This window comes from Cyprinodon tularosa, unplaced genomic scaffold (assembly GCF_016077235.1).
Source record: "Cyprinodon tularosa strain WSP-4 unplaced genomic scaffold, ASM1607723v1 ctg61, whole genome shotgun sequence".
Lineage (NCBI taxonomy): Eukaryota > Metazoa > Chordata > Actinopteri > Cyprinodontiformes > Cyprinodontidae > Cyprinodon > Cyprinodon tularosa.
The window spans coordinates 424,689-450,392 of record NW_024039352.1 but is presented as its reverse complement, the minus strand read 5'-3'; the positions used below and the strand labels follow the sequence as shown (position 1 = coordinate 450,392).

The following is a 25,704-nucleotide window of genomic DNA, read 5'->3' as shown; positions in this document are numbered from 1 at the left end:
AGGGTTTTAGGGCAGGCCTATTGAAGCCGCCCATTTATCCATTAACAAAACATGCAGCGCCCGCTAATGAGCTACATCTCTCCATTTCCATGTCAATTGTTTGTTTGTAGCTATTGTTTGGCCGGAACAATGGGGCTGTATTGTAAATGACAGCAGCCCTAATGCACTCTGCGAGTGTGTGCTGAGAGAGAGAGCGCATAGGGGGATGGCCACGGGGAGAAGGGAACGCACCTTTGAGAGAGACTGATAAAAAGAAAGACAGTCGGGGGGAAAGCAAGAGACAGAGAGGGAGATAAAGAGCGAGGACAGGAGTGGCGGGAGGAAAGGCTGTTGATACTAAATCTCCAGAAAAGTAGTGATATAAAACAGGACTTTTTTTTTTTATTTAATCCTCCAACATAAAAGCTAAAAGTCATTTGGTTTCTTCCTTACAGAATCAAAATTTGCATTCAATGATGTTGCAAAAAAGCTACAAGCTGGAAAAAGTTCTTGGGAGTCACTTTTTAGGCTTTTCCTAAAATTGTTTAAAGTTATAAACCTAACAAATGGGATAAAAGGTGTCTTTATGCTGCTTGGTTTTGTTCTAGCAGTCCTTTGCTTCTTTCCTACTTTCTTCTTATTCATGTCCTTCGGAAGCAGGAATGTTCCTGTTTGCATAATGTAAGATGATAACAGTAATGTAACATGTGGCCTTCTGGCTACGGCCTGCTTCAGATATCCAATCTGGCCTTTACAGATGCAACTCCCACTCTGATGTCACAGTATCTGTGTACATATAAGCTCTGGAAGCAACACAATCCAAAACATCCCACTGCATTATTGGTGTTGGCCAATTTTAGGGATGGAAAACGGGGAAATTGAGTTTGTCTGTCCAGGGGCGAGGATTAACACTATGGAATCTGAACAGTGTATGGCTCCGGCAGGAGCGGGAAGAATGCATGTCACTGGGAGAGAGTGGTAGGGGGATTTATGATGACGTATTCATTTTTTGGGCAGAAAATACGCAGTAGCTTGTTAAAGAATTCAAACGATTTAATAATAGAACCACAAATAAAAAAACACATTTAAATGGGATTTTAACTACTAGCAATGCTGCAAAGTTGTTACAATAAAGAAGAATAATACAGAGATTTTAACTCATATTCCCATAAATAAAATATAGCACCATCAGTGGTCTAGAAAAACTCACCAAATTTGTGTTTTAATATAACCTGTTCATCAATTAAGCTGTTCTAGAGTCTAGAGTTTGTAAAACAACATTATTGAGCAAACAGTATTATTAAGACCAAGTTATACATCAGGACCAGGATAAAGTTGTTTAGAGGTTCACTGTCGGCTTAGATCTGCAACAAATACTGCCACAATTTTTCTATCCTTATTTAAGACTTTTATATCCATGCATCATTTCCTTCCATGTCTCAAATATTTACCACTCTATTCAATTCAATGAAGTTTATTTAGTATTTTTACAGTACGTCAACTCAGGGCACAGTTCAACTAATTCATCGAGTCAGTTTTTTTTTCAAAGTAGCAAAACCAGCTGATTGCTTCGACTCATTGAGTGGACAGCAATCCCTCACACACTTAGCATGCAGGCCTCTGAGGTGGCTTATCACATGAAACCGAGGGAACTTAAGCTATCTTCTCCGCATTAGGAAAAATTTCAATACAGAGCAGAAGTTGACAGAAGGACCGTTAAAAGAGAAAATAATGAAGAAAAAAAAATTGTTGGAAAATGTGTCCCAAAGGACAGATGAAGGAGAGCTCTAGTTTCCAATTAACTGCTAATTATAAGCAACTTTTTACAAATTAATAAAAAAAGAGAGTGCAAATTAGAGGCCTCCATTGGAACCAAAGTACTAGCCAATGCAAAGCGTGATGTCATCATATGTTTATGTTACGCTTAGCTGTAATCAGGAAGTAGAGATAGCAGCAAATGAAGACCACACATCAATACAGTGAGGTTTTAATGAATGTGCTCCTATTGAGCAAGGTTGCTTTATTATGGCATTTAGTATTATCTATTGCCCCCATTCAGGATGGAGGCAGCAGAAACAGCTGATTAGTCATATGAAGTAAATATTCTGCACATCAGAAATTATTAGACAAGTGTGTTTTCATCTCCTCGTTTATCCATTTACTTTAAAAAAAAAAAGTCAAAAACCAACTCAAGTGAATGTGAAAACTTTTTTTTAAAACCAAATTCAAAAACTTAATTCATATTCTGCTGTTTCCATCAAACTCCTGCCGGGTTCTAGTCAGAGTATTTCCGTTATGCTGAAATTTATCCCCACTAGGCTGAAATTTGTGCCGCTAAACTCATTTTTTATGAGTGTATTGGCTGTTTGAAATATGGGCTTGCTCCCTTCTGTCCAGTACTTTTCAACACAACCGCTCATTATGCTTAAAGAAATCAAGATGACACTAAAATTAGGCCAATACTCAGAATTTAATGAGCCCAACAGCTGATAAAGCATTTTTTAACACATTAATGAACACATGCCTCCATACTGCCACCAGACAGAGAGCGACCTTTGCATTTAAGAGTGGGATATCCAGATCGGAAGGATTCTCAAACTGTCAAAATGAACTGACTGCTGGTTGATGAAACCCCAGCAATGCTGGATCAGTGTGTAGCTGCATTACCGCAGCAGCTGCTGGATCAGAACAATGCCTTACTAAGTCTGCAAAATAAGAGGAGATACTGACATCGCCTTCCAACATGAAGGCCAGATCAAAAGAAAATAGAGTTCTCTGAATTATCGAGCCAAATAAAGACAGGAGATATGGGTTGAACAAAAAGTTAAAAAACAAAACAAAAACAAAGGTCTTCTTCAACAAAAATATGCTAATAAGAACCCTGCTTTCATATCGGATGTTTCCAAATGAGCATCAATTTACCCTAGGTGCACAAAGTAATGCTATAGCAGATCCTTCCATCCAACTGCTGTCAGACTTCCTTCTCAGCTTCTCTAACAGGCCTCAAGTGTTTACAAACATGCCCTTAACGCATCATATTTTAGTAAAATCCTTTAGTTTGCAGTTTTAGCTACTATTTGCAGTTTTCATCCTCTCCATAGGTGTTTCTCTACTCTGTTGATTTTCTTTTTTTGTGCACCTTTTGTTAATTTAATCTGAGTATGGATTTTATCAATATGTGCAGTATTTTTTCTTGGCTGAATAGAGATTAAAAGCTAAATTGTGGGATTTCTATTTTGCCTTGTTTATCAGATACGTAAAAATACAATCCAGTCCAAACATAAGTCCTCTAAGTAAAAAAAAAAAAAATACATTCTTTTCATAATGACAGAATATTGTAAAGTTTAATGGGTTTTAATGACTATACAAGGTGCTGAGTGTTGTTTGCAGCCTGTAGATCTGCCATTGTTTAAGTGTTTCAGAGCTCCACATATTGCATAGATTTTCACAGTCCCAAACTTCAGCTCATTGCCAGGCCTGCTGATGCCGGTGGCCGTCAATCAAGTGCTACCAACTTTGTCATTCCAATTAAAACCCAGTGTTCTGTGGCAACACGATATGCCAGAAGTTTTTTTGAAGAGCAAATTGTTTGACCAAGTGGAGATTAAATGCCACCTAGTGGACGCAGTGCTGGGACAAAGGGGCACTCATCACACCAGCGAACTCCAAACTGAAAATTGATGGAAACAAACACTTGCCTTAATGTGCCAAAAGCACAATAGTGTATCCAAAAGCCACGGGGACATAACCAAAGTAAAACACAGAAAGTACAAACCCAACCGGCTGCATCATTACATGATCAAAGCGGAATAAAAAACACAAGCTGGAAAAAAAGGAGGAGAGAAAGCTTGACAGCTGGTGGTCAGTGGGTAACCCGGCTTTAAGAATGGCAGCTCAGGAGGAGAAGAGACTTTACTTTTTTTAAATGGCGACAAGAGGAACAATTGTGCTCTGTGCCTTCCATTGACGTTTGGGAACCTCCAAGGGAGGAGAGGCTCAACGCTTGAGTGCGAGGCTGAGACAGAAGCCTCCTCTGTGGGCCTGGCGTCGGGTAAAGACCCCTCTCTGCTCTGGAAGCTCTTTTTGAGCAGGGGGAGCGGGTTGTCGCCTCTGTTGCTCTTTTCTGGGCAAGCAGAGAAAGGGTGGGAGGGCACGCACCACTGGTGATGTACAGAGACCTGGCGTGGGCACACAGTGATGCTACACAGACGCATTTACACACACACAATCACTATCTAAAAGGCTTTGCCAACCTCTCAGATAGCCAGCCAGTCTGGCAGCCACTCATGCAGTTCCAGACATTTGTCATGACAGGCTAATTCACAGTCAAGAGGTCCTTTAGGTCTCTATCTTGTCCAGCACACACATGGAAAAGCGCTGCTGAATGCACACACACATACACACCTGCACTGAGCAAGTCACATTTCTGAACATAGATTGAAATGAAAGATCAGGCATGAGGTCAAAATGACAAATCTAAGGTGAAGACAACTTGGGTTAATTCCAGACAGAATTGTGCTTAAGTTAAAGTAATCGGACAACAAAATGATTGAAGGCATTCAAGGTAAGCTTGAAAGCAGATTCCAAATACATTATGTGGTGTAAAATAATGTAAAGAACCTCTGACACAATTGAAAGAAGATGTTTTTTGACCTTTACTACAGAACTTCAGGCTGTTCATTGCAATATTATTAAACCTATAACTGATTGAACATACAAGGTGTTTCTGATTAACTTAAATTACATCTCAAAGTGTAAATAATGATTCATAAACCAGTGGGGGTTTATTGGAAGTGAGGTTTTCACTTTTAAAAACCTGGAGGCTTCAAAATGGACCAACCATCAGCACACAGAGAGGGTATATGAAAGTATGTGAAACACAGCAAATTAAGAAACGCATTAATTTTTTGGGTCAAAACTAGGTGAACATGGCAGGAAAAAAAAGACAAAAAAAGGGGAAGTGATAGGGGAGAAAGCAGGGAGGCAGATGGAGAGGAGTGTGGAGCTTATCGGCTGCCTCCAGACGGAGGGCGCGGATCAATGGGCATGCGAGGCCCACAGCGATCAATGCATTTGATAAAGAACTAAAGAAGAGCCACTGTACATGGCTATCAAAGAACGGGGACACGGCGTAATTATGATTGGACGGGTGCGTGCCCATGATAGGGGCCTGAGTGTATGCGCTTGAGAGCGATACGAGCACAGAAATATGACTGTTGAAGCCAATGAACCTGTATGTCAGCAGAGACTTGTTTCCAAACACACCAGAACCTAAAGGTGAGGTGTCAGTGTATTTGGTATAAGGGTTTAATATGAGGGTTTCAGGTTCTGAAAGCAAGACTTTATGTAACAAAAGTTTACATTAAATGAACAAACACTTTCTTAATGAAGTTTGACAAGTTAAAAGAAGATAATCAGCTAGGATTAGACATGACATAAGATTATTTGAAAAAAGGCCAGTATGATGGTGCTGTTTCTGAGCATAGACATTATTTAATTTGCAAGTATATTCTTTACAAACCTCAGATTTTTACCCTCGTCTCAATATAAAGTTTTGGAAAATGTTATAAATGTTTGATTATGCATTAGAGATTTTATGGTCTAAGCAGTTTAGAACTCCCTGAACCAAGGTTAGCCAGCCGTGGTGTAAAGACATATTTTCATATAGAGATAACCTGTTGAAAGATTTAATTGTTTCCTGTCTCCCCCTGTGAGATTAGTCATAGTAACTATATCGAAATGAACACCACTACTTTTGAATATTAAAAGGGTCTTTTTTTTTTTTTTTTGTTAAAGATCTTTTGAGGCTAACAATCTAACTTGAACTTTGGACTCAGCAGGTGTGTTCTTGTAGAACAGGTAGGGTGGGTTTCTGACAGGCCAGGGAGATGGGAAGGTTTTTCCCTTTAAAAAGCTGGTGCAATTACTGGAAATAGAGACAGAATGAGTTGAAAGGAGGAAGAGGAGAGAAAGAGATGAAGAACATGAGCTGATTCTGCACCTGTTCATAGAGAATCAAACTCACCTTGGTAGTAGCACCATGTTCTCACCACTATTCACCTGATGTCTAGAGCTCTGAGCTGAGAGGAGGAATGTTGGAAGCTAATATATTGGAAGAGTAATCTGTTCACTGTTGCTCTCTAATTAATAATGAAAAATCATAAAAATCAATCATATTGGATTTGATTTTATATTTATGTAATGTGTTAACATAAAGTGGGGCTTAAGATGATATAAAACCATCAACTAGGGATGAGTAACAAAGTTTGGTCAACCTATTATGTTGGATTCATCCATAAATGCTGCATTTGCATCTTAACTCAACCGTGTGCAGCAGTAAGGTGGTACCATCCTAACCCCAACACTGTAATGAAGTTGACTTCATTATAGTTGATTATAAGCCATTTATTCTTTAAATATTTGGAAATCTGATTTACGTTAATGATTTATAGCAACAAAAAAAATCATTTAACACTATCATCAATCACTATCATATTTTGAATCATTTTTATTTTCTAAATAAAAAAAGTAGAACAATCAAGGGGGGAAAAAATTATCTAATTACTCTAAACTTTTGTCATAGGAATTAGAAACCCTTATTTCTCCACAGTCAAGTTTTAAAAATCTCTGAAAAGCTGCTCGGCCATTAAGGGAGTAATGACAATAATTATATATAAGAAATAATGAACTATAACCACGAACCAAACTGACTACCAAAAGGTGTTTTTAGAAAAAAAAAGAACTTAACTAACACAGTTTAAAATAAAACATAATAAAAAGTATACAGCTCATTCAATGAGCTACATTAAGCAGAGAGCAGAGAAACGCTGCCCCTCCCCAACCTGTTGCAGCTCACTGTAGACCGTCTTGCTGAATAAAGGCTACGAGACATTTTCCAGCAACAACAAAAAGAAGAAAACTGAAAATATTTCTGGTTCCTAAACGTGTAGCCAAGTTGTATAATTTACTGTAGCATCACTCATCCCCTGCAGTTACAGCACAGTTTCAACCTTTTTTTTTTTTTTTTTTTTTTTTGGATAAAAGGAATACAATCATTTTTCACATTTTGGCTTTAATGCTACGTTCAGACCGCAAGCAGCAGAGGCAGCAGGAGCAGCTAGTTTAGAGGCAAAGTCAATGGTGACGCGCATCAAGGCGCAGCAAAAGGTCCCGCAGTGCGTTTTGAGCAGCAGGTGTAGCATGTCGTGTTGCTTTTGCTGCTTGATGCGCCACATCAACCAATCAGAGAAGCCGATCTGGGAGCTGGCAGGCCACAGACACATGGTTGATGATAGAGATCACTATGATCACTCCTCTGAAACAGTTTATTAACGCCTACATTTACTTAAAATGCTGAAACCTGCTGGCAAAACGTTAGCTTTTATTATTCTGGTGCCTGCAGTTTGGATTACATACATGAAAAATGCCTTCCAGCCGCAACCACAAACCACAAAGAGATGACCGGGCCAGAGGCTGCTGTTGAATTGGATTCCTAGTGACAGCGAACGCTGGTGTACGGGGGTCCGAGCGGCTCCGACAGCGAGGTAATATTTGAAGCCAGGATGGTAATCTGGATGAACTGACTGCACAGATAAAGTATTCAGGTGGACTTTCTCACTGAAAAACATATTAAAACTACTTTTTACCCACTGATCACAGCTGCCATTGTTACAGGCAAAGAAATGATAGGGTAGCTCCACCCAACGCGCATCATACCCACTTTTTCATCGAACTAAACTTGTACAAGCATCAAAAATGAAATGCACACACATTTATGCTGCTCTTGCTGCTTGCGGTCTGAACGTAGCATTAATCTTCGTCCTTAATACATCAGAATACATGAAGCACCGGAGCAGTACAACACGCTGCAGGATTGTTCTGGAGAGCTCATGGTCTTGATCATGTTTACAGTAAAACCAGTGCAGGTCCTGAAAAGTTCCTTTGCTATTCTAATTAAATGTTATTAAAGTAACATTACAGGGAAATAGAAAAAGACACTACAAGTTTGATAATAGAGAGGATGGATCACACTAATTTTAGAAGCAGGCTGTTGGTCACAGGTGAACAAAATAAGGTGAACAGCAAAGCGCTACACGCGCTCTGAAGAGGTTAGTGAGTGTTGGTGAATAACGGCCCTGATCAGCTCTTGCAATTTGGAGAGCCGTCTTCTTCTTGCTCGTTAACACACACCCACACACACACAATTTCGGCTCTGCCTTTGATCTCTGCTCCAGTCTATTCAGCCATGACACATACCCTCACACTCCAAGACATGCACACACACACAGGCCAAAGAAACTCCCCACCAAACTATTTTGTTTCTTCTGGGGCAAAAGACGGGGGTGGGGGGAGAAGGTAAGAGGGGGAAAAAAAGGAGAACAGAAAGAAGAAAGGAGCGGCAGGCACATTCAAATGAAACCTGAAGAAAAACTATTACTGCATGCAGAAAGTTGAAAAAGAGAGCGAATGACAGAATTAGTGGAACAAACAAAGCTATATCAGAACCTTAAAAAGGAACATGTTATTCTGCATGTGTTGCACTGATTGATGGGCTAAAGGAGCACTCCTAATCTCATCCATTAGGTAAAGCGTAAATCTGAGTGTGTTATGATTGGTCAGATGTCGATCTGCCAATTAATTAATGCTAGGAAGGTTCAGTGTTCCACTCTTTTGTTATTAAGGCTAAACAGTCAGAAAAGCAGAGATGTAAGAGATCTATGCAATCATTTCTTGGATTGGAATGAGAAATATTTCACACAAAATCCGGCCCAGGATGAAAGGATATAAATAAAAAGGAAAAGAAAGTGCAGACAGCAGATGACAACACCTACAGGTCATAACAGCAGAGACCCAGGAGCCCTTTCTCCACTGATGAGGAGGCGAGGGGGGAGGAGGAGAGAGGGGGGGGCATGGGGCGCTGGTCGGCAAAAATCAAACGGGACCCAATTATAGGAATCACAACGAGTCAGTGAGCAGGGGAACTCTCTTACCTGGAAAACACCAAGGCATTTGCGTGCATTCTTGAAGCAAGCACTCGCATTTAGAGAAGGCCACAGGTGCTAGATATCTACACACACACACACACACACCTCTTTGCTTTACAGTTTTTGCAGAGAATTACACAAGTGTTGTTCAGGGGCGCACATTCATCCCAAACCTAGTGTGGCTCCTGATAATTAGCCTGGCCAGGCCGCTGTGAAATTACTGTTCTCATCTGCTAATGGATGAGAGGACCTGGAGCGCACAGACACAGACACACACCAACCTCTCTATTAAAAGAAGAACAGGGGGAAGATCTGAGAGCGAAACAGAAAGTCTGCAGCAAAAATCAATGGGATGAAGAATAAAACAAGAGTAAATCCATCGCACAGAGGCGTGTGTACCATTGACTATATGCGCTGGATGAGGGTTTGTGATTGGCGCAAAATGAGCAGGTCAAAGAGAGGAAGGAAAACGAGAAGAGAATCTGTAAGAAGCGGCTAACAGGACAGGGGCCATTTGGAAAGAAGAGTTGAGAGAAATTAGAGTGGAAAAGAAGTGAAGTGGATGAGAAATCAAAAACAGACATGAAAGAGGAAGAGAATGAGGGAAAGTGACTGAGCAGACAGGCAGAGAGAGAGAAACCCAAACCTGTGACCTTAGATGAAAGAAGCAGTCACTGTGGGCTACAATTAGGGATGGCAGGAGGGAGAGCATAGGTCAGGAGAACTACACAGAATACACAACTGCACAGCCATGAAACATCCCGTCACAATAGCTCTGGGTGGGAGGAAACGCAGCGCATGGTAAACACCCTGACCCTTCAGATTTACTCTCTAAAGAAGCAAACTATTCCACCACAGCACACTGAACGCATCATCACAACCACAAACCGACAGTTTATCACCACTTAAAGCAACAGGTCAACATAAAGGCATCCAACTTTTTTTTTTTTTTATGAAAAGCATTTTAGCAAGTAATTTTTTTAATGTATGTTTGCCAATATAATTAAAGTATTTAAGTTTAAAATAAGGAGAAAAAACATCTAATTTCAAGTGTATAGTTTTTAATTCTGCTATTTTAAGGGTAAATACTGTGAATTTGATCATCTTATTAACCTGCTTAGATTAAGGACGAACCAACAATCTTAAGGAATTCTAAGTTTCAGGTTTTCAAATCATCTACGGTTTTTTGGGCCAATTTTTAGCTTCTTTACAACTTCAATAGACGGAGGTAAATAATAATTTTTTGTAAATATTTTCAGACAAATATTAAAGTCTGGACTTAGACTGGGCCATTCTAACAGATTAACATTCATTAATCTAAACCCATCCAATGCAGTTCTGGTTATAAGTTTTCTCGTCGTCGTTCTGCTGGAAGGTGAACCTTCAATTCCCAGCTTTGAGTGATTTTCTTTTAGCAAAATCCAGCAGTTTACTCTATCATTAAATTAAGGCCCCGTCCACACGAAGTCAAAACGAACACGAAACGCTGATATTTTCCAAAACGTTTGCCGTAAAGACGGAGACGTAAAATAAATGTGAGCGTCCACACGAATGCATGAAAACGCTGCAAAATGTATGCCAGGCCTGTAAGTGGCGCTGTGGTGCCAAAGCAAAAATAAGCGACGAAATGTTGGGCATGTGCACTAATATTTATACATGGTTGCCCTGCGGGTCCATTTTCGTGGTTAAGTGAAATTCAGGTGCTGAACTATGTCGTCGATATTGCTCTGTTCTTCCTGGAGATATTCCAGAAGAAGAAGATTCTGTTGTAAGCCCGACAGCAGGGTGAGTAGCATTAGCAACGGCGCCATTGTTGTTGTGATACTGGTCGCGCATGCGTGTGTAGAGGCGACGCTATGACGCATGCGTGTAAAAAAAAATATGCGGTTAGGGCGTAAAGATGGAAACGCGAAAACGGCGTTTCAGAATCTTCCCACTCTGAAGGCTGAATAAAAAAATTATCGTTTACAGACCCCCGAAACGCCGGCTTCGTGTGGATGAGAGGCTGGTTTGGTGAAAAATTTGTGCGTTTAGGCCAGGGTTCGTCTTCGTGTGGACGGGGCCTAAGTCTGACCACCACCTCCTCCAATCCTCACAGTAGAAAGAAAACCCCACAGCATGATGCAGCCACCACCAAGAGGGTGAAGTCTTAATTTTTCACCATACAAAGTTGACCAAAAATGTCCGTTTTGGTTTCATTTTCCACATGCTTATGTTGTTGTCTCTAATGTTTGGGGCAAACGTCTGGGTCTTCTGGAGCTTCTCGTCCAGTCAACAATTTTCTGCCCACAACCTCTGAAGTTTTCTCCTAACCCCCTGAATTTACACTGAGATTATATAACTCACAGCCTGAGTCAGTTTACAAGTAAGCTCACTTTTAAAACTGGCTGTTTCAGATTCTATTTGCAGGATATAAACACAAATGCGGCCCACATTTTCTCAGATTTTTTTGTTTTGTTTAGGAATATTACAAACATTGAATCCTTTTCCTTCTCAGTTACAAACTGTTCTGAACTTTGAGACTGAATGAAATGAGAAAAATGTTATTCGATAAATAAATGTTTAATTGGATGTGATTTTTCCATTTTACCCTGAAAGCGACACCTCAAAAGCAGCTAGTACACCCCCCCCTCCTTTACCCCACATTAGTCACTTCCCTCCAAGTAAGAAGCAGCTTTAATTGAATTAAATTATACCTTATGCATGCTAAACCACAAAGCAGCTACTTAGACAGATGGAGAGGTAAATGGGAAAGGCTTTTGCCTCTCCAGCTGATAACGGCGACACACACACACACTCATGCTAATCAAAACAAGACATGAAGTAATCTAATCTGAATCACTAACAATTATCAGCACATTGGCCCTGAGGCCAGACCTATTCCTTTGATCAATGTTTTCTATTAAAAAAAGTGTAAACAATTCAATATCTCCCTTCACCCCGCCTCCTTATGCATAGGGGGGTGTGTGAGGGGGGGTATTAACCAATTGTCCTTGGAAATGAGTCAGGAAATCAGGAGGAGAAAGAAGCTGAAAGGGTATGCCTGGCTACTTTAAGGAGCTAATCTGACTCCAGTCAGCCATCTTGCTGCACAACAGGGGACCGAAGAGGACCTTTCTTTTTGTCGCAGAGTGAAAAAAAAAAAAAAAAAAACTGGTGCTGCAGCAGCTTTGAAAACCTCTTTTAATTTGCTCTCTTTCTCTGAAGACTTTGGACACCACCAGTCCTTGGAAGGGTCCTCATTTATTTCCTCAGATTATTCCGAAATGCTTCTTCCTGGTGCCGACGCGTAAACGGCGACGCGCGCGCACACACAGGCACACGCAGCCTTCTGAAAAACATCTAATTCAAGGGCATATTTCCCTTTAAGGATTCCAGCAGCATGTGCAGGGCCAAGCGTCTGTTGCCTTTTAGATATTTCATTACCAAAAGGTATTTATTTCATTTTGCCCTCAAATCCCTTGTCACATTTTTTTTTTTATCCACCTCCATTTACTTACTTTTTTTTTCTGAAATATTTGGAGAAGTGACAGAGAGATTTGACCGCGGCGCTTTCCCAGGGTAACTCCTGCTTCATCAGTGTGCCCCTTCCTCTCAGTATATTATGTTCAGTGAAGCGTGCTCAGTTCAGAGCTGGCAATTTCAATCGCGTCGTTTCTAGTCTAGTTAGCTTCAGTGCAGTGATCCCCCCCCCCTCATTTTACCATGAATGTACTTTTGCTGACAGCAGTCAGTGGACAACATTTGCTCAGGGCACTGAAGAAACTGACGGCTGGCAGAATTTAGTTAGCACTGTCATAGAAATATTCAAAATGACCAAAGAGACTCAGAGAAGACGGAGAGTTCCTGGAGAGAGAGAGAGGAGAGGAGGAAGAAGTCCATCCACATTTGGAGTTTTTCTGACTTGATGCGCTCAGGTTCGGGCCGCTCAGCTGCCCATGAGAAAATGAGTCTCCTCTCGTTCCAAACGCTTTCGCAGAGAGAAGATGAGACAGTTTATTCCGGATGTTCCAACATGTTGGAGGTGTAGCGAGCAGGAGAACAGCAGAGGACGCATGGGGGAGCTGAAGAGACTGCTGGACATGCTGTTTGCCTCTACTGAAAACTGACAGAGCTTTCAATTCAATGAGAGCTTGAAGACTGGGGTTAATGCACGAGAAAAATATGAATAATAATCAAAGAATATCAAAAAATAAACCAGTTTCCTCATCTATTTACAGTTATTTTAAGGAATACAATGTGAACTTTAATAAGAACAATTAATGTAAGTTTCCTTATATGTCATTGTCAGATATGCAAATAAATATAAAAAACTTTAATAGGAGGCTTCAGTTTGAATAATCAACATTTATATGCCAAATGATCATGATCTTTTTTCATCCATCCATTTTCCGTAACGCTTTATCTCTTCCGGGGTTACAAGGGGTGCTGGTGCCTATCTCCAGCTGTCTATGGGTGAGAGGCGGGGTCCACCCTGGACAGGTCGCCAGTCCATCTCAGGGCAACAGAGACAAACAGGAAAACAACCATTCACGCACACACTCACACCTAAGGACAATTTAGAGAAGCCTAACCATGAAATCCCACATCCTCCGTCACCGCCCCGCTGTGTTCTACACTGCCTGCGCAAAGCAAAGCCTACAGCTTCCGCTGTTATTATTTCGATATTATTTATTTTAAAGGAGCAAAATACGCTTAATTAAAGCTTAAATTAATGATATATTAAAAAAATCCCCATCAGCATCCAGCATTTGTGCAGTTTCTGCCCAAGTATTTTCTTTTTGTGGTGGATTTTAGTAACAGGGATAACTAGGATCATACATGATTTGTATGAACTATGTTTGTTCTCTGATTCCAAACTCAGCATCTCTTCATCCATGACTGCGATAAGAAGTTTCTTTTCAAGTTGTGAGAGGCGCTTTTAAATGGATTTGATTGAACTTTTTAAGCTTTTCGGTATAAAATAAAAATTTTGACGGAGATGAGAAATCTGCTTCCTGGTATGATGAAGTACCAATAGTTTGCATCCAATCATTTAACTAAACGCTCTTAATTTTTGGGAATTTATAAGAATAATGCTCTAATGTTACCGATCTGTCGTTACCATATTTCAATTTGACAAACCAGATTTTCTTGTTGTTCTTTTTCCTGTTTGGTGCGATTGCTATTGCGGATCTTGACCCGGAGCAAAAAAAAGCTTGGCTCCGTATTTTGACGGTGATGGAGGGAGAAAATGTACGTGGACATTGACATGTGGAGGAGTAGCGGTGGATGTGGAGCAGCTCTCATTCATTAACACGACAGACAAATGCTCCGCACGTGAGCGGAGCGGAGTGTTGACAGAGTAAGTGGGATCTGGGGGTAACAGTCATGTTTTTGGACTGTGAGAGGAAGCCGGAGTACCCGGAGAAAAACCACATAAAACCGGCAGAAAGACCCAGGGCCGGGAATCGAACCCGGAACCTTTTTGCTACAAGGCAGTAGTGCTACCCACTACTCCCCTAAGCAGCCCTGATATTTCCTATCTGTTTTTCCTTTTATAAAACTTGAACTAAAAAGTGAATCACAGAAGATTCTGTGTGATGATGCATCACATCTTGGAGAAAACAAAAATGTTTTTTTTTTTAAATTTGATTATTTATTGAACTGGAAAATATATGGGTGTAAATCTTTCCATATTTGATCCGTGCATTACCAGTTTGATTCGTTTAAAAGAAAAATGGTTTAAATGAGTAACTGACAGCTTTATTAATGGATCATTTGGGATGACTTTCTCTACTTTTTAATACAAATTTAAAATTTTGAGCAACCTTTTTCTAAGATGCCAAAACAAAACAAAATGTATAAATAAATGACTTTTTAAATTAATTAATTTTATAAATTAAGTACGACTGGAATGATCACAGCCATTAAAGTCTAAAAAAAAACGTACTTCTCTAAAATTAAAAATTCAGTTTTTGAACCACTAATATTATTGACTCATTTCATAGTCCAATGCTAATTATAACTGTTAGCTCTATGAATTAGTTAGCACAGCTAGCATTGATGGATTACAGGAGAGCTGCTGTACTTGGTTTAAACGTTTCCTTTATCATAGACGCGAGATTCCCACTTCCAACTCAAATTATTACAAGTTACTAATATCTTCATTAAGTCAGTGAAAAAGTAGTTTAAACTGGTAAACAAATACATTACCCTGCAATCACAGTATCTCTAAATTAAATAAGAATGAAAAATACTTTGGCCGTCCATCTCAAATTAAATATTTTAAATACAAACGGAGAAATTGTTGTGGGATTTTGGCCCTTTTGGTCGGCCATATTTCTCAGAGTTAAGAAACAACATCAGAAAAGTTCTTGAGGCGGAGACTTACATCAGAGAAGCCTGAAGTCCTGCTTGTTGGCAGGACCGCTGAATTGAGGACGTTCTTGTTCCCGGCTTTCATAGCAGCGTCTCTGCGGGCCTGCTCCAACAGCAGCCGGGCTCTCTCCTTCAGCTCCTCTTGGCGGGACAGCACTTTCTACATGAACACGTTTAGGAACAGAAAGCAAAACACGGCTGCACCAAACAAGAATCTCTCAGCATAAATGTGATTTGATCAGTTTCAAAAACACTTAATGCTCAGTTAGATTTAGTTTTTCTTTCTGGTAGCAAACATCTGACTCACCTTCTCTGCTGGAGGACTGGATACAGCTGCAGGCGATGGCTCCTTTAATAAATAGAAAGATGTCTGTAAAATCTACTCTGGTTTCATGCAAACATCTTTCACTGTTTAAAGCAACACTGCAGGTTTTGACCCAAGCTTTAGCTTTGCGCGATACAAACCTTCTAATGTAGCTTGAGAGGATTGAATCAGTCACTAAATGAGTCATGTGACCTGAACTTCCCTTAAAAAAAGGAGTGTTTGCCATCTAAGCAGATATGAAACTTACCTGATCGGACATATTTACGGCTCTGTGATGTAGGATTCAATCTAAAAAGGTGAATTGACCTTGACTTTACCAAGTAACTCCAGGACTTTTCAATCTTCTGTTCCACAGAGCAGTGTTTCCCAACTTTTTTTAACTTGTGTATCCCTTTGGATATTTTTCTTATCATGGGCACCCCTCTCAGTCAAAAGTACTGATGAGTGTCCAAAAGTGGAAATGTACAATAACTAATTATAAAATAAAAAATATTTTACTCAATCTAATTAATCTTAATTATTAGGCATTTAATGCTTTTCATCCCAAATAAAAACAGCGTAAATATGTTGCCTGGAAGTTGGTAAGAAATCAAAATAGCTACAAAATAAAATAATATTTTAACCCTGTATTATAAACTGGAGCTTCCTTATAATCACATTAAAAGTTGATGAATTGGGAAATAATTATAAACCAAAAATTAATTAATTAGTTTTACCTGAGCTGCTTTGATGAGCTCCAATAGCTTAGCGTGAAAAAGAGCAGATACCAAACTGTTCTCTACATCCAGTCCATTCCTCTGCTTAGTTTGGATGTTTTTCAAAGCAGAGGTGAACTAAAACATAAGAAAAACTTTGTTTTTGGTTGATAAAAGCTTGTTTAAGTTTTCAATTGGTCCTTAAAAAGCAAAATCGATCCCAGCCCTATTTTATTTTACTACCTACGAAATAAAATATTTTCATGTACCCCGCACAATGCACATGAGGACCCTTATTGCTATTGCTCAATGCTATAAAGGTCTGCTATCAGATTCCAAAACACAGAGGGAGATTATTTAATCAAGGTATATTGGGCTATAAAGTTATTTATATTGAGTTTGATGTCTGATCAGGGACTCTGAACTCCTGCTTGGCTCTTACTAATGTTACACTGTGAGCAATAATGCTTATATGTAGAGACTGCTCCTTATTAAATGACAATTAGATGAAGACATGCCTGCACACAGAGCTGTGATCTAAAGCTGTGATCTGTGATGTTTCTTCTAAAATCAGAAGAAACAGCCATTAAGCTATTTATTTTTTCACCGCATTGTTTTGATATTTGTAAGCGTTTCAATCTAACCTGGATGAAGGTGACGATGCATCCCATTAACCTGACAACAGCACGTCAAAAAAAAGAAATCAAACACCCACCCTGCAGCCCCCACTGCCTGGTCCGTGTGACCTTTCAGCGTGTAAACAAGCAGCGGTAATCTGGGGTTAACCGATGCAGCCCTGCGCCGAGCGTGTTAGCGTGCACACACGCGGACAGGTGTGTGTCAGAGTGTAAGACGAGATGATGTCTGCTCGGTGCAAAGCATCGCCACGGCTGAGCGGTCACGGCACAAACTGTCATCAACTGCAGGGATGGGAAATATAATGAAAAATATAATGAAATGTCAAAGCAGAGGGGGGGGTTCTGTTGGGCGCATTCGGTAGTCGCCACATGTTAAGGGTCCCGATGTGTCGGGCTTTTGGCAGCAAGACAACTGACAACAACATCTAATGGAGAATGGAGGAATTTCAGCTACGGTCATCTCTGCATTTGTATCAACAATGTTGGGATTTGAAGCTTAGCGAGCGCCGGGAGGAAATGAATGTTCCAGGAATCCTCTGTCTTCTGACTGACGGGCAGTGGGAGAAAGTTTCAATCAAAGTCTGGGTGTGAGGATAAAAAAAAACATCAACAATCCATTTAGGGCCCAGACAGGCACCTGCAGGTAAACGCTGTTGGAATCTTAATACCCGACTTAAGTAGAGAGGATGAGTTTATAAAACACAGGCTGGTCCTCGGGTTGTTTAAGGTACAGATTTATCAATTAGTTTTATAGATTACTGAACCAGGTACCGGAATGAATAAACCAAAAAGCTCCAGATGATTCACAGGAACTTTAGGTGAACCACCAGACTGCGTAGTAACAAGTTAATGGCTGTTTCTCAACAATTAATTCCTATTTAACCCCTCAGAGTCATCACCGTTTCTAACCATCCTTGGTTGTAATCACAGCTCCCAATCTGTTAGAGGTTTGTCTCAAACATTTCTGCACAGCAGCAGAATGAGATTTCTGCTCCTTGTTGAGCCAGAGCTCAGTAAGATCGGATGAAAAGAATCTCTGGAGTTTCATTTGAAATCTGGGCTCAGATTTTCCATTAGATTTAAACTGAAACCATCCTAATACACGAATAACCTTCGATTGAGGCATTCCATAATCACTAACTATTTAGATGTGTTCCAGTCATTAAAATGGCTAAATGTGTGAGAAAGGCAAGCAGACCTTTTTAAAAAAGATTGGTAAAAAAAAAGGTCGCTCTCAGAAGCTCAGTTGAACTTCAGTGGTGTGATGCCACCTGCGCAAATTATTTAACAGCCATGGTATCACAACAGAATGACAGCAACTCGGCTAGCGGCCAGTCAGATGAGAGTTAAGGTGCATTGCAATTTAAATGGTATTTTTTCCCTTCTCTTACATACCTTTACAATCACCTGATGTTTAAAGCTTTCCTATTAGAATGTGATCCGAACTCTCGTTCAACAAGCCCCAGAAGGACATTGACCCGGTCACAGACTCCACACGAGTGTAAGAAAATGAAAGATTTTTTCTAATGCGACAAAAAGGGACAAATTTGAGTCTGATTTGCGACTGAATAAGTTGAGAGTAAAAACTAGGGAAGCTTTGGACAAGATGGCAGCTCAGCTCTGCCCTGGGAACGGACCTTCTTTTTGCTTAAAAGCGTAAGACGCTCCATTCAAAGAAACTTTTAATATGTTCTAGGGCTGAAACAATGATCGTGATTAATAAAAAAATTAAATAATTGTCAACTAATTTAGTAATCTATTGATCGTTAATTGGAGCATACTCTAAAATGTGTCTTTAGGTGACCCAACCCACCTTGAGGACCAATTATGCCAAAAATATGTAAACATTTTGTATTTAAGTTCAACTTTTTCATCTGTCAATCCAGAACTCCTCAAGTAGAAAGGTTTTAGTTTCACCTGGTTTAATTTTGTGAAAAATCTTCTTTAAGGACACTTTGGCTATCTGATTATTAATCTTTTAAATAAAAAAAAATAATCGACAGATTGATCGATTTGCAAAATAATTGTTATTTGCAGCCCTATTTAAAACATTCTTAAGACTTTTTTGTGGGCAAATGTCTGCGAAATCTAGTGTACTCACTATACACTACAGGTACGGAAATACTTTTGACCATACTTTTGTTTTTTATTATAATTTGTGCAGTTGTGATCTACTTTTTTATCTATTACCTAAATCTGGATTGAGAGTCTTTACTAACTTGTTCTGTGTCTGCTGGGTCAATCTGCTTGTACTAGATTTTATCTATGGATTCATGTAACGACTGCCTGCCACACTTTTTAGATCTTCCAGTAAAGAAAAACTTTAATGCTTCACGCAAACAGCACTTTATATCTACCACATGGCAGTTTGTGGCCATTACCATGAGAAAATGTGAAGATGAACAAGGTGTCTGGGTGGGTTTACCTGTTTAAGGGGGATATCTGCGTGGTTGACTGGAGGGGAAGTGGAGTTTGAAGCTGGCTCTGAGTCTGAGTGACGCAGGCCGGCCCGTTTCTTTTTAATGAGGTCCGCGTCCTTGTTGTAGGAGAAGTGTGATAGAGAGTTTCCTCTCCTTGTCGGGGACGACAGTTCGCTACCCCTATCCTCTAACACCTCCTCCTTGTGCTGCGCCTCCTTCTCCACCTCTCTATCCACTCTTTGCGGAACCTCAGAAAGATCTAAAGTGTTGGCTTTGAGTAGAACCCGCCTGTCCTCTGAGCCCGGAGGGGTCATGTGGGCAGAGTTTATAGCGGTGCTAGCTAATGCAGTGCGTGGCGAAGGGACAGGAGGTGTAGACTGGAAAGGCTCTGGAGCTTGGGAGCCGGTTGATTCTGCTCCGGCTTTCATCTCCCCTTCAATAACCTCGGCACCATTTGATTGAACGGCGCCACTAGATGAAACGGGCTCCGAGTTAGCATCACGGTGCTGCACGTCATTGAGCTCGGCGTAGAACTTGTCCTGGTCTATCGAGGCATTGGTGTCCGTCTCGAAGTCGCCCACTTTGTAGGTGCTGCGGCTGCTGTTGGCCTCTATCTGCACCACGTTGAGCTCCTCGCCAGAGAAATGGGCCCTGATCTGGTACAGGTAGGTCATCACTGTGAGCTTGTCTGGGATGGCGAGGAGCACCATGTCAGATGGTTCCAGGAGACGAGATATCCCTAGACTGGCAAAGCCATCATATGCCTAGAAAAGAGGAGGAAAAAAGGCATTTTCAATTACAACTCATTCCTGAAAGCAGTAATTATTTGACAAAAGAAGGACTGAGATGGAGGGGTTGGTCTGGTTCCGTTTTCCAGGTAGTTGGTGCATCAAACACATGATGTAAGTGCATGCTATATTATGTTCATGTGAGACACCTCTGCCAGGAGTCCTGGCAGGTCATGTCAGCGTTGGCTGTCCCCGATAAGAGACGCAGATATCCCAAGACAGAGCGCCTAATCCTAAAGTGTGTGAGCGCGAGCGAGCGCGTCTTTATCGCTTGCCTGCATCGACGTGCCCACGCTCTCCGTCACGCGTGTAATTGGTCTGATTAGGTTCTGATGAGAAAATACAGGTGTGATTATCAAGCGACAGACGAAAACCAATCCCCCATCACAAGATAGACCGAGACACAGAGAGAGGAGATGAAAACCATTATCGCTGCCAATGACAGGTAAATAAATAGATTAACTGCTCGCACACATGCCGCCAACAGTTCCTGCACGCACACACAACATCCTCATCCGTCCCTCCCAGGTATCACAGCTTGTATCTGGCCTGCTTGATAGTGTTGATCTAATTCCGACCTGTTGCGGTGCAGGTTTGTTTCACTCTCTGCGGATCTCCAGACTCCATCGGTTTGTCTGTGCCTCTCATACTATGGAGACCACATCCTCCTTCTTTTAACCCTGAGATGTTTCTGGAAGAGCCTGCTTAACCTTTTTTGGCCCCTGTCCTGCTTCCTGTTTTCCTCCTTCACCCAAAACACCCTTTCTTAATCCTGAAGAGGGCATTATTAAGCATGCATGACTTTTTATTAAGCCCCTGCTTTGCATTTATTACTTACGCCTGTAGGATGTCACAAAATCTGCTGCACACTGAGACCCTGACATCAATCATGATCTGAAACCTGGGAAACATGTAGCAATACAGCAACGATCCACAAAATAAACAACAGGCATGAGCAATACATCTAACTCTCATCATTTACCTAAAAATCCCTCCGAACATTGGGGACATTTACTAAAAGTGATTACAGTTAATACTAGTATCTGGCTATTGTGATTTATTGCAGAAGCAACACTTTTATTTATACAGGGCTTAGGTAAAACAAATTCAAGAACTCTTAAGGACCAGTTTCCTTAAATTCATGGAGCATATGCAGAAGTCTTTACCTCCTGTCATCACTGAAAATATTTACAACAGGCTATTTTCGTACAATTTCACACATAAGAAAACTAGATACATTCATATCCACAATACATGGATAACAGGGTTGGCCCAAGGTATAAACTAAGACTAAGAGTCTGCTTAGGTTGGCATGGCAACTAGGGGGAGAAGGGGGGAGAATTTTAAGAAGAATTGTCTTTTTTTTTTTGCAAGTATAATGATATATATATATATATATATATATATATATATATATATATATATATATATATATATATATATTTATATATATATATATATTAGAGCTGGTCAATGATTAAAAGTTTTAATCGCAAAAAAACAATAATGAATTCAAAAGTAGTGTATAGCACAATTTTATTTTAAATGTTCTGCCATATTAAAGGTAGTGCCATAACATTTGTTCTGCAAACACTTAACAACAGCATTTTGTTTATACAGTAGCAGTTAAATAAAAACTGCCCACAAAATCCTGAGTCACAATCATAACATTAAAACAGGCAATTTCTGAGGTAACAGCAGAAACATTTTTTTTTTATCAGGGAGCAGCATAACCAGTCTAGTACCAAATGTCCATGTTAGAGTGAGGTGAAGCACAAAAAAAAGTTAACTGCTGGTATTTACTGTGCAGGGAAATAGTCTGTAAATAAACTAATCTGCAGTCTGTAGCTATCCACTTCACTATGGCATTTGTTAGCTTCTCTTGCCTTTGTTTATCTATACTTCTCCCACACGCTGCATCTAACGTAGTCTGCTGAAGCCTCGTGCCACTGTCTGTTTCATTAAATGATTTGCTTGTATCAACTGTGTGTTTTGCATTTAGGTGATATTTTAAACTCGTACTCTGGTGATAAGACAATTCTACTTTGCAGTGATTACAAATAACTTTGCTTCTGTCGACTGCGCCGTCTGAAAGAGCTTTAAAATGAAAATGGCGGTGTAGAAGTGCCGCACCCTTCTCCATGTTTATTGGTTTGTTTATCCACCAATTTCTTTTCTTTTTCGGTTCCTGTACTTCCGGTTCCGGTACTTTTAGTTTTACCAAATAAAAGCCTGGGAGCAACAGACTTTTACAGTAATAAAAGAAATAATAAAAACTGCATTATGCGATAAAATAATTGTCGGTGTTAATTGATTGATGAGTTAACGGGATAATAACGAGTTAACTTGCCCAGCCTTAATATATATATATTATTTATTTTATTTTTTTTTTACAAAACACCATGGGGTTTGGAATTACACACAGATGTAAGGAAAGCCAGTGTAAACTTCTCCAGGACAAACTTATCATGGAGTAACAGTCTGATAGTTATGAGATGCATATCCTAATGTACAGTTTATTGACCAACCTCACTATTATATCTGAGGAAAAAGCAGCTTAAAATGTTAATGTTTCTGTTTTTTAATACAAATTTTACATATAGTAAAATGCATTTACAAGGTTTTAAGTTAATTATTCAACTTTAAAATTCTTTTTATTCCTACTATGTTTACTGTCAATATATTTTCATGATTTAGGAACTTGCTTAATATCTTAAAGTTTATTTCACTTTTGTCTGTTTTGTATAACGTAATGAATTACTTTAATCTGTCAAAGCTAATTTTTTTTATTTTTTTCCTGTTTTTGCACAAAAGCTTCATTACTACATTCATTTATATTGCTGTTGCCGCTGGAACCAAAAAGTAAAAAACCACATGACAAGTTACAGTAAATAAACTTCATATTAGTGTTAAGATGATAATTTCTCATTCATGTACAGTATCTCCTTTTAAACCCTGGTATCATCTACCTGCGAGCTCTTATTGCTAGGCTGTGAAAGAGAGCAACAACTGTGATGCTTAAAACGGGCAGAAAGAATAACAGAATAAAGCGTTGGACAAAAAGGATCTTTAACAGCAAGGCTTTCAACCCTGGGTTTGTTTCAGAAACAAAGTTAATCTCAATCTGCTTTAAACCTGAAATCTATCATTCTAACCCCTTGAAGGGTGAAATTCAAAACTCTCCATGTATATATTTATCAATACCCTTGAAAGAATAGAAACGCTTCAGAGCAATAAAAGTCTTTGGACAAGATAAAATAAAGGAATTTAGAAACATTGGTTATTTAAGCCAATGTCTCCCAGATCTCTTGTTTGGGTTTGTTGTTTTTTGTTTTTATCTGCATAGTTGTTTGTTTTTTTAAATCACTTTATCAATCTCTCTTTATAATAATTATCAATACTCTGTTCTCTTCATTTTTTTTATTTCCTCTTCTACTGTCCCACTACAGTGCACTTTTCATGTGACATTTTATCCATGTAGAGCAATTTGAATCATTGTGCTACTGAATGTGCTAAATAGAGACATGCCAAATAAACACAATGAGACCGACTAAGGTTTGGTCTGACATTTGGTCCCAAACTAGCATCAAAACTTTAAACTATGTCATCCCAAAAACTGTAGATGCTGTATCAAGGTACAGTTTAGTTTTATACTATAAGCAGAAAGTGTGATCTAATAATCTAATATCAATGTCTGAGCAACAAGCTATTGTTTTGGGAACGATCTACTCCCCCATCCTTGTCATCTGCCCAGTGAAGCCTTGGGTCTGGACCTAACGCTAACAGCTCCAGCCCCAGGCCCACGCCCCCCCTCTCAGTGACTGACAGCTATCTATCGCTGTCAATCATCAGCTCCTCCTCCCTTCAGCCCAACCCCTCCTGGTTGTGCTGGAGGCGATTCAGCCTGGTGCTTGGTGCAACACTATCAGATGGCATGACAAATTATTTCTCCTTGGCCTCATTACACACATCCACACACATACAGGACAAAAAAAATAAAAAGAGATTCAAGCTCCTCAAATCCATCAGAGCTTCCAAAACCCGGCATCTAATAATACATCCATAATCATTAGAAGACTAGGAATGTTTCTGCATACTTTGGATTGAGTAGTTTTTATGGTCTCTGCATGTAAGATGTAATATTCCCGATGGTCTTGTTTTTTTTTTTCTCATCACCCTAAATATTGATTGTCCTTATCTGTCATAATTCAGCAGAGTCTGAGCTGACTGCAATCACTCTGCACAGATAGCCTTTGAGAGGAGGAGGAGGGGCTGCTCTGAAAACCAGCTAGGAAAAGCAGACAGAGGCTTTCTCTACACACTTCTATTTTTGTTGTCCAGCTAATCATTTCTAAACAACAACAAAAATGTTACAATATTCAGATAAGAAACAAGTGTATCCTATTCCGTTAAGATCGTCACACATTTTAATTTTTTTCTGAACATTTAGCTTCTTTTAATTACTTTTCTCCCATTTCTGTTCATTAAAGGTGATAGCTACAAGTTTTACTCCTCCCAGCCAGTAAGTGGCGCACTCATTCTCAGCCGCTCTCACTATGTACTGTTTAGCAGCTGGTTGCCAGGTCTGCTACAGCTCATCTTTTCAATAGAAAAGCAGAAACCTTGTTGTGAAATCCCCTTTGCTTCCTTAACTCCACACAAACATTCAAAAGCTTAACTGATTTTGACCCTAGCGTTGCTTCTTTTTCATTTTTATGTTATAAAGATAATAAATTGTTTCTCTATTCTCTGCTCCATCATGGAGCTACTGGGATCTGGCAACGCCTGAGCTCCATCTGACGTGACTGTCGTTACCCGATCCGTCCCGGGAAGCACAATCCGTACCATGAGCTCATTTGAGCATGTGCAACCAGATATATATCCGGGTTTCCATTATTCAAGTAATTATAGTACTAAAATTACTTATTTCTATCCTTACCTCTCTAAAGGATGCTAATATACATTTTTAAAAACAGGTTTGAAGATTTTTCTGAGACAATGTTGATGCTTTTTACATATCCTCTGTTAAACTGCAGTGTAGTTATTTCTTTAGATCACGCAATATATACCATAAAATACGGTAAAAAAACCCCAATAGATTTATGTTTAAATGTAAAGCAGAAAAAGTTTGCTCCCAGATCCCATTTCCAGTGCAGATTGGGCACAGATGAGTGATAAAACAGAAAGGATTTTAAGGCCTTCATTTTCTCAGGAAATACATTATTAACCTTTAACACATTATAGTTTAGTATGCTTACTAGTTTTGGGGAGGGAAAAGCATTATTTAGGTCTTTTTTACAAAATAAAATCAAGGGCAACCCGGGTGTATATCTGGATGCGCATACGCAAATGCAGTGTTGTATAGTAACGAAGAAAAATAGTTCTCTACTGTACTTAAGTATATTTTGTAGTACTTTATACTTTCCAAGAGTATACATTTTTTTTTGAGAACTTTCACTTTTACTTCACCACATCTACGAACTTAATTGCATACTTTTACTCTCATACATTTTCA

General features: G+C 39.6%; 1 protein-coding gene across 3 annotated transcripts in view; it reads right to left on the bottom strand.

The window, feature by feature from the left end:
• The window catches only part of ehbp1 (EH domain binding protein 1), a 186,223-nt gene that overhangs the window by 67,525 nt on the left and 92,994 nt on the right, over positions 1-25,704 (bottom strand). For all 3 annotated transcript variants that reach the window (XM_038307428.1, XM_038307430.1, XM_038307429.1), the window contains 3 exons: positions 19,407-20,165; positions 15,631-15,672; positions 15,337-15,483 (listed from right to left, as the gene is read on the bottom strand). In XM_038307428.1, coding sequence (XP_038163356.1) covers positions 15,337-15,483; positions 15,631-15,672; positions 19,407-20,165 — 948 coding nt within the window. The remainder of the gene's footprint in view (positions 1-15,336; positions 15,484-15,630; positions 15,673-19,406; positions 20,166-25,704) is intronic.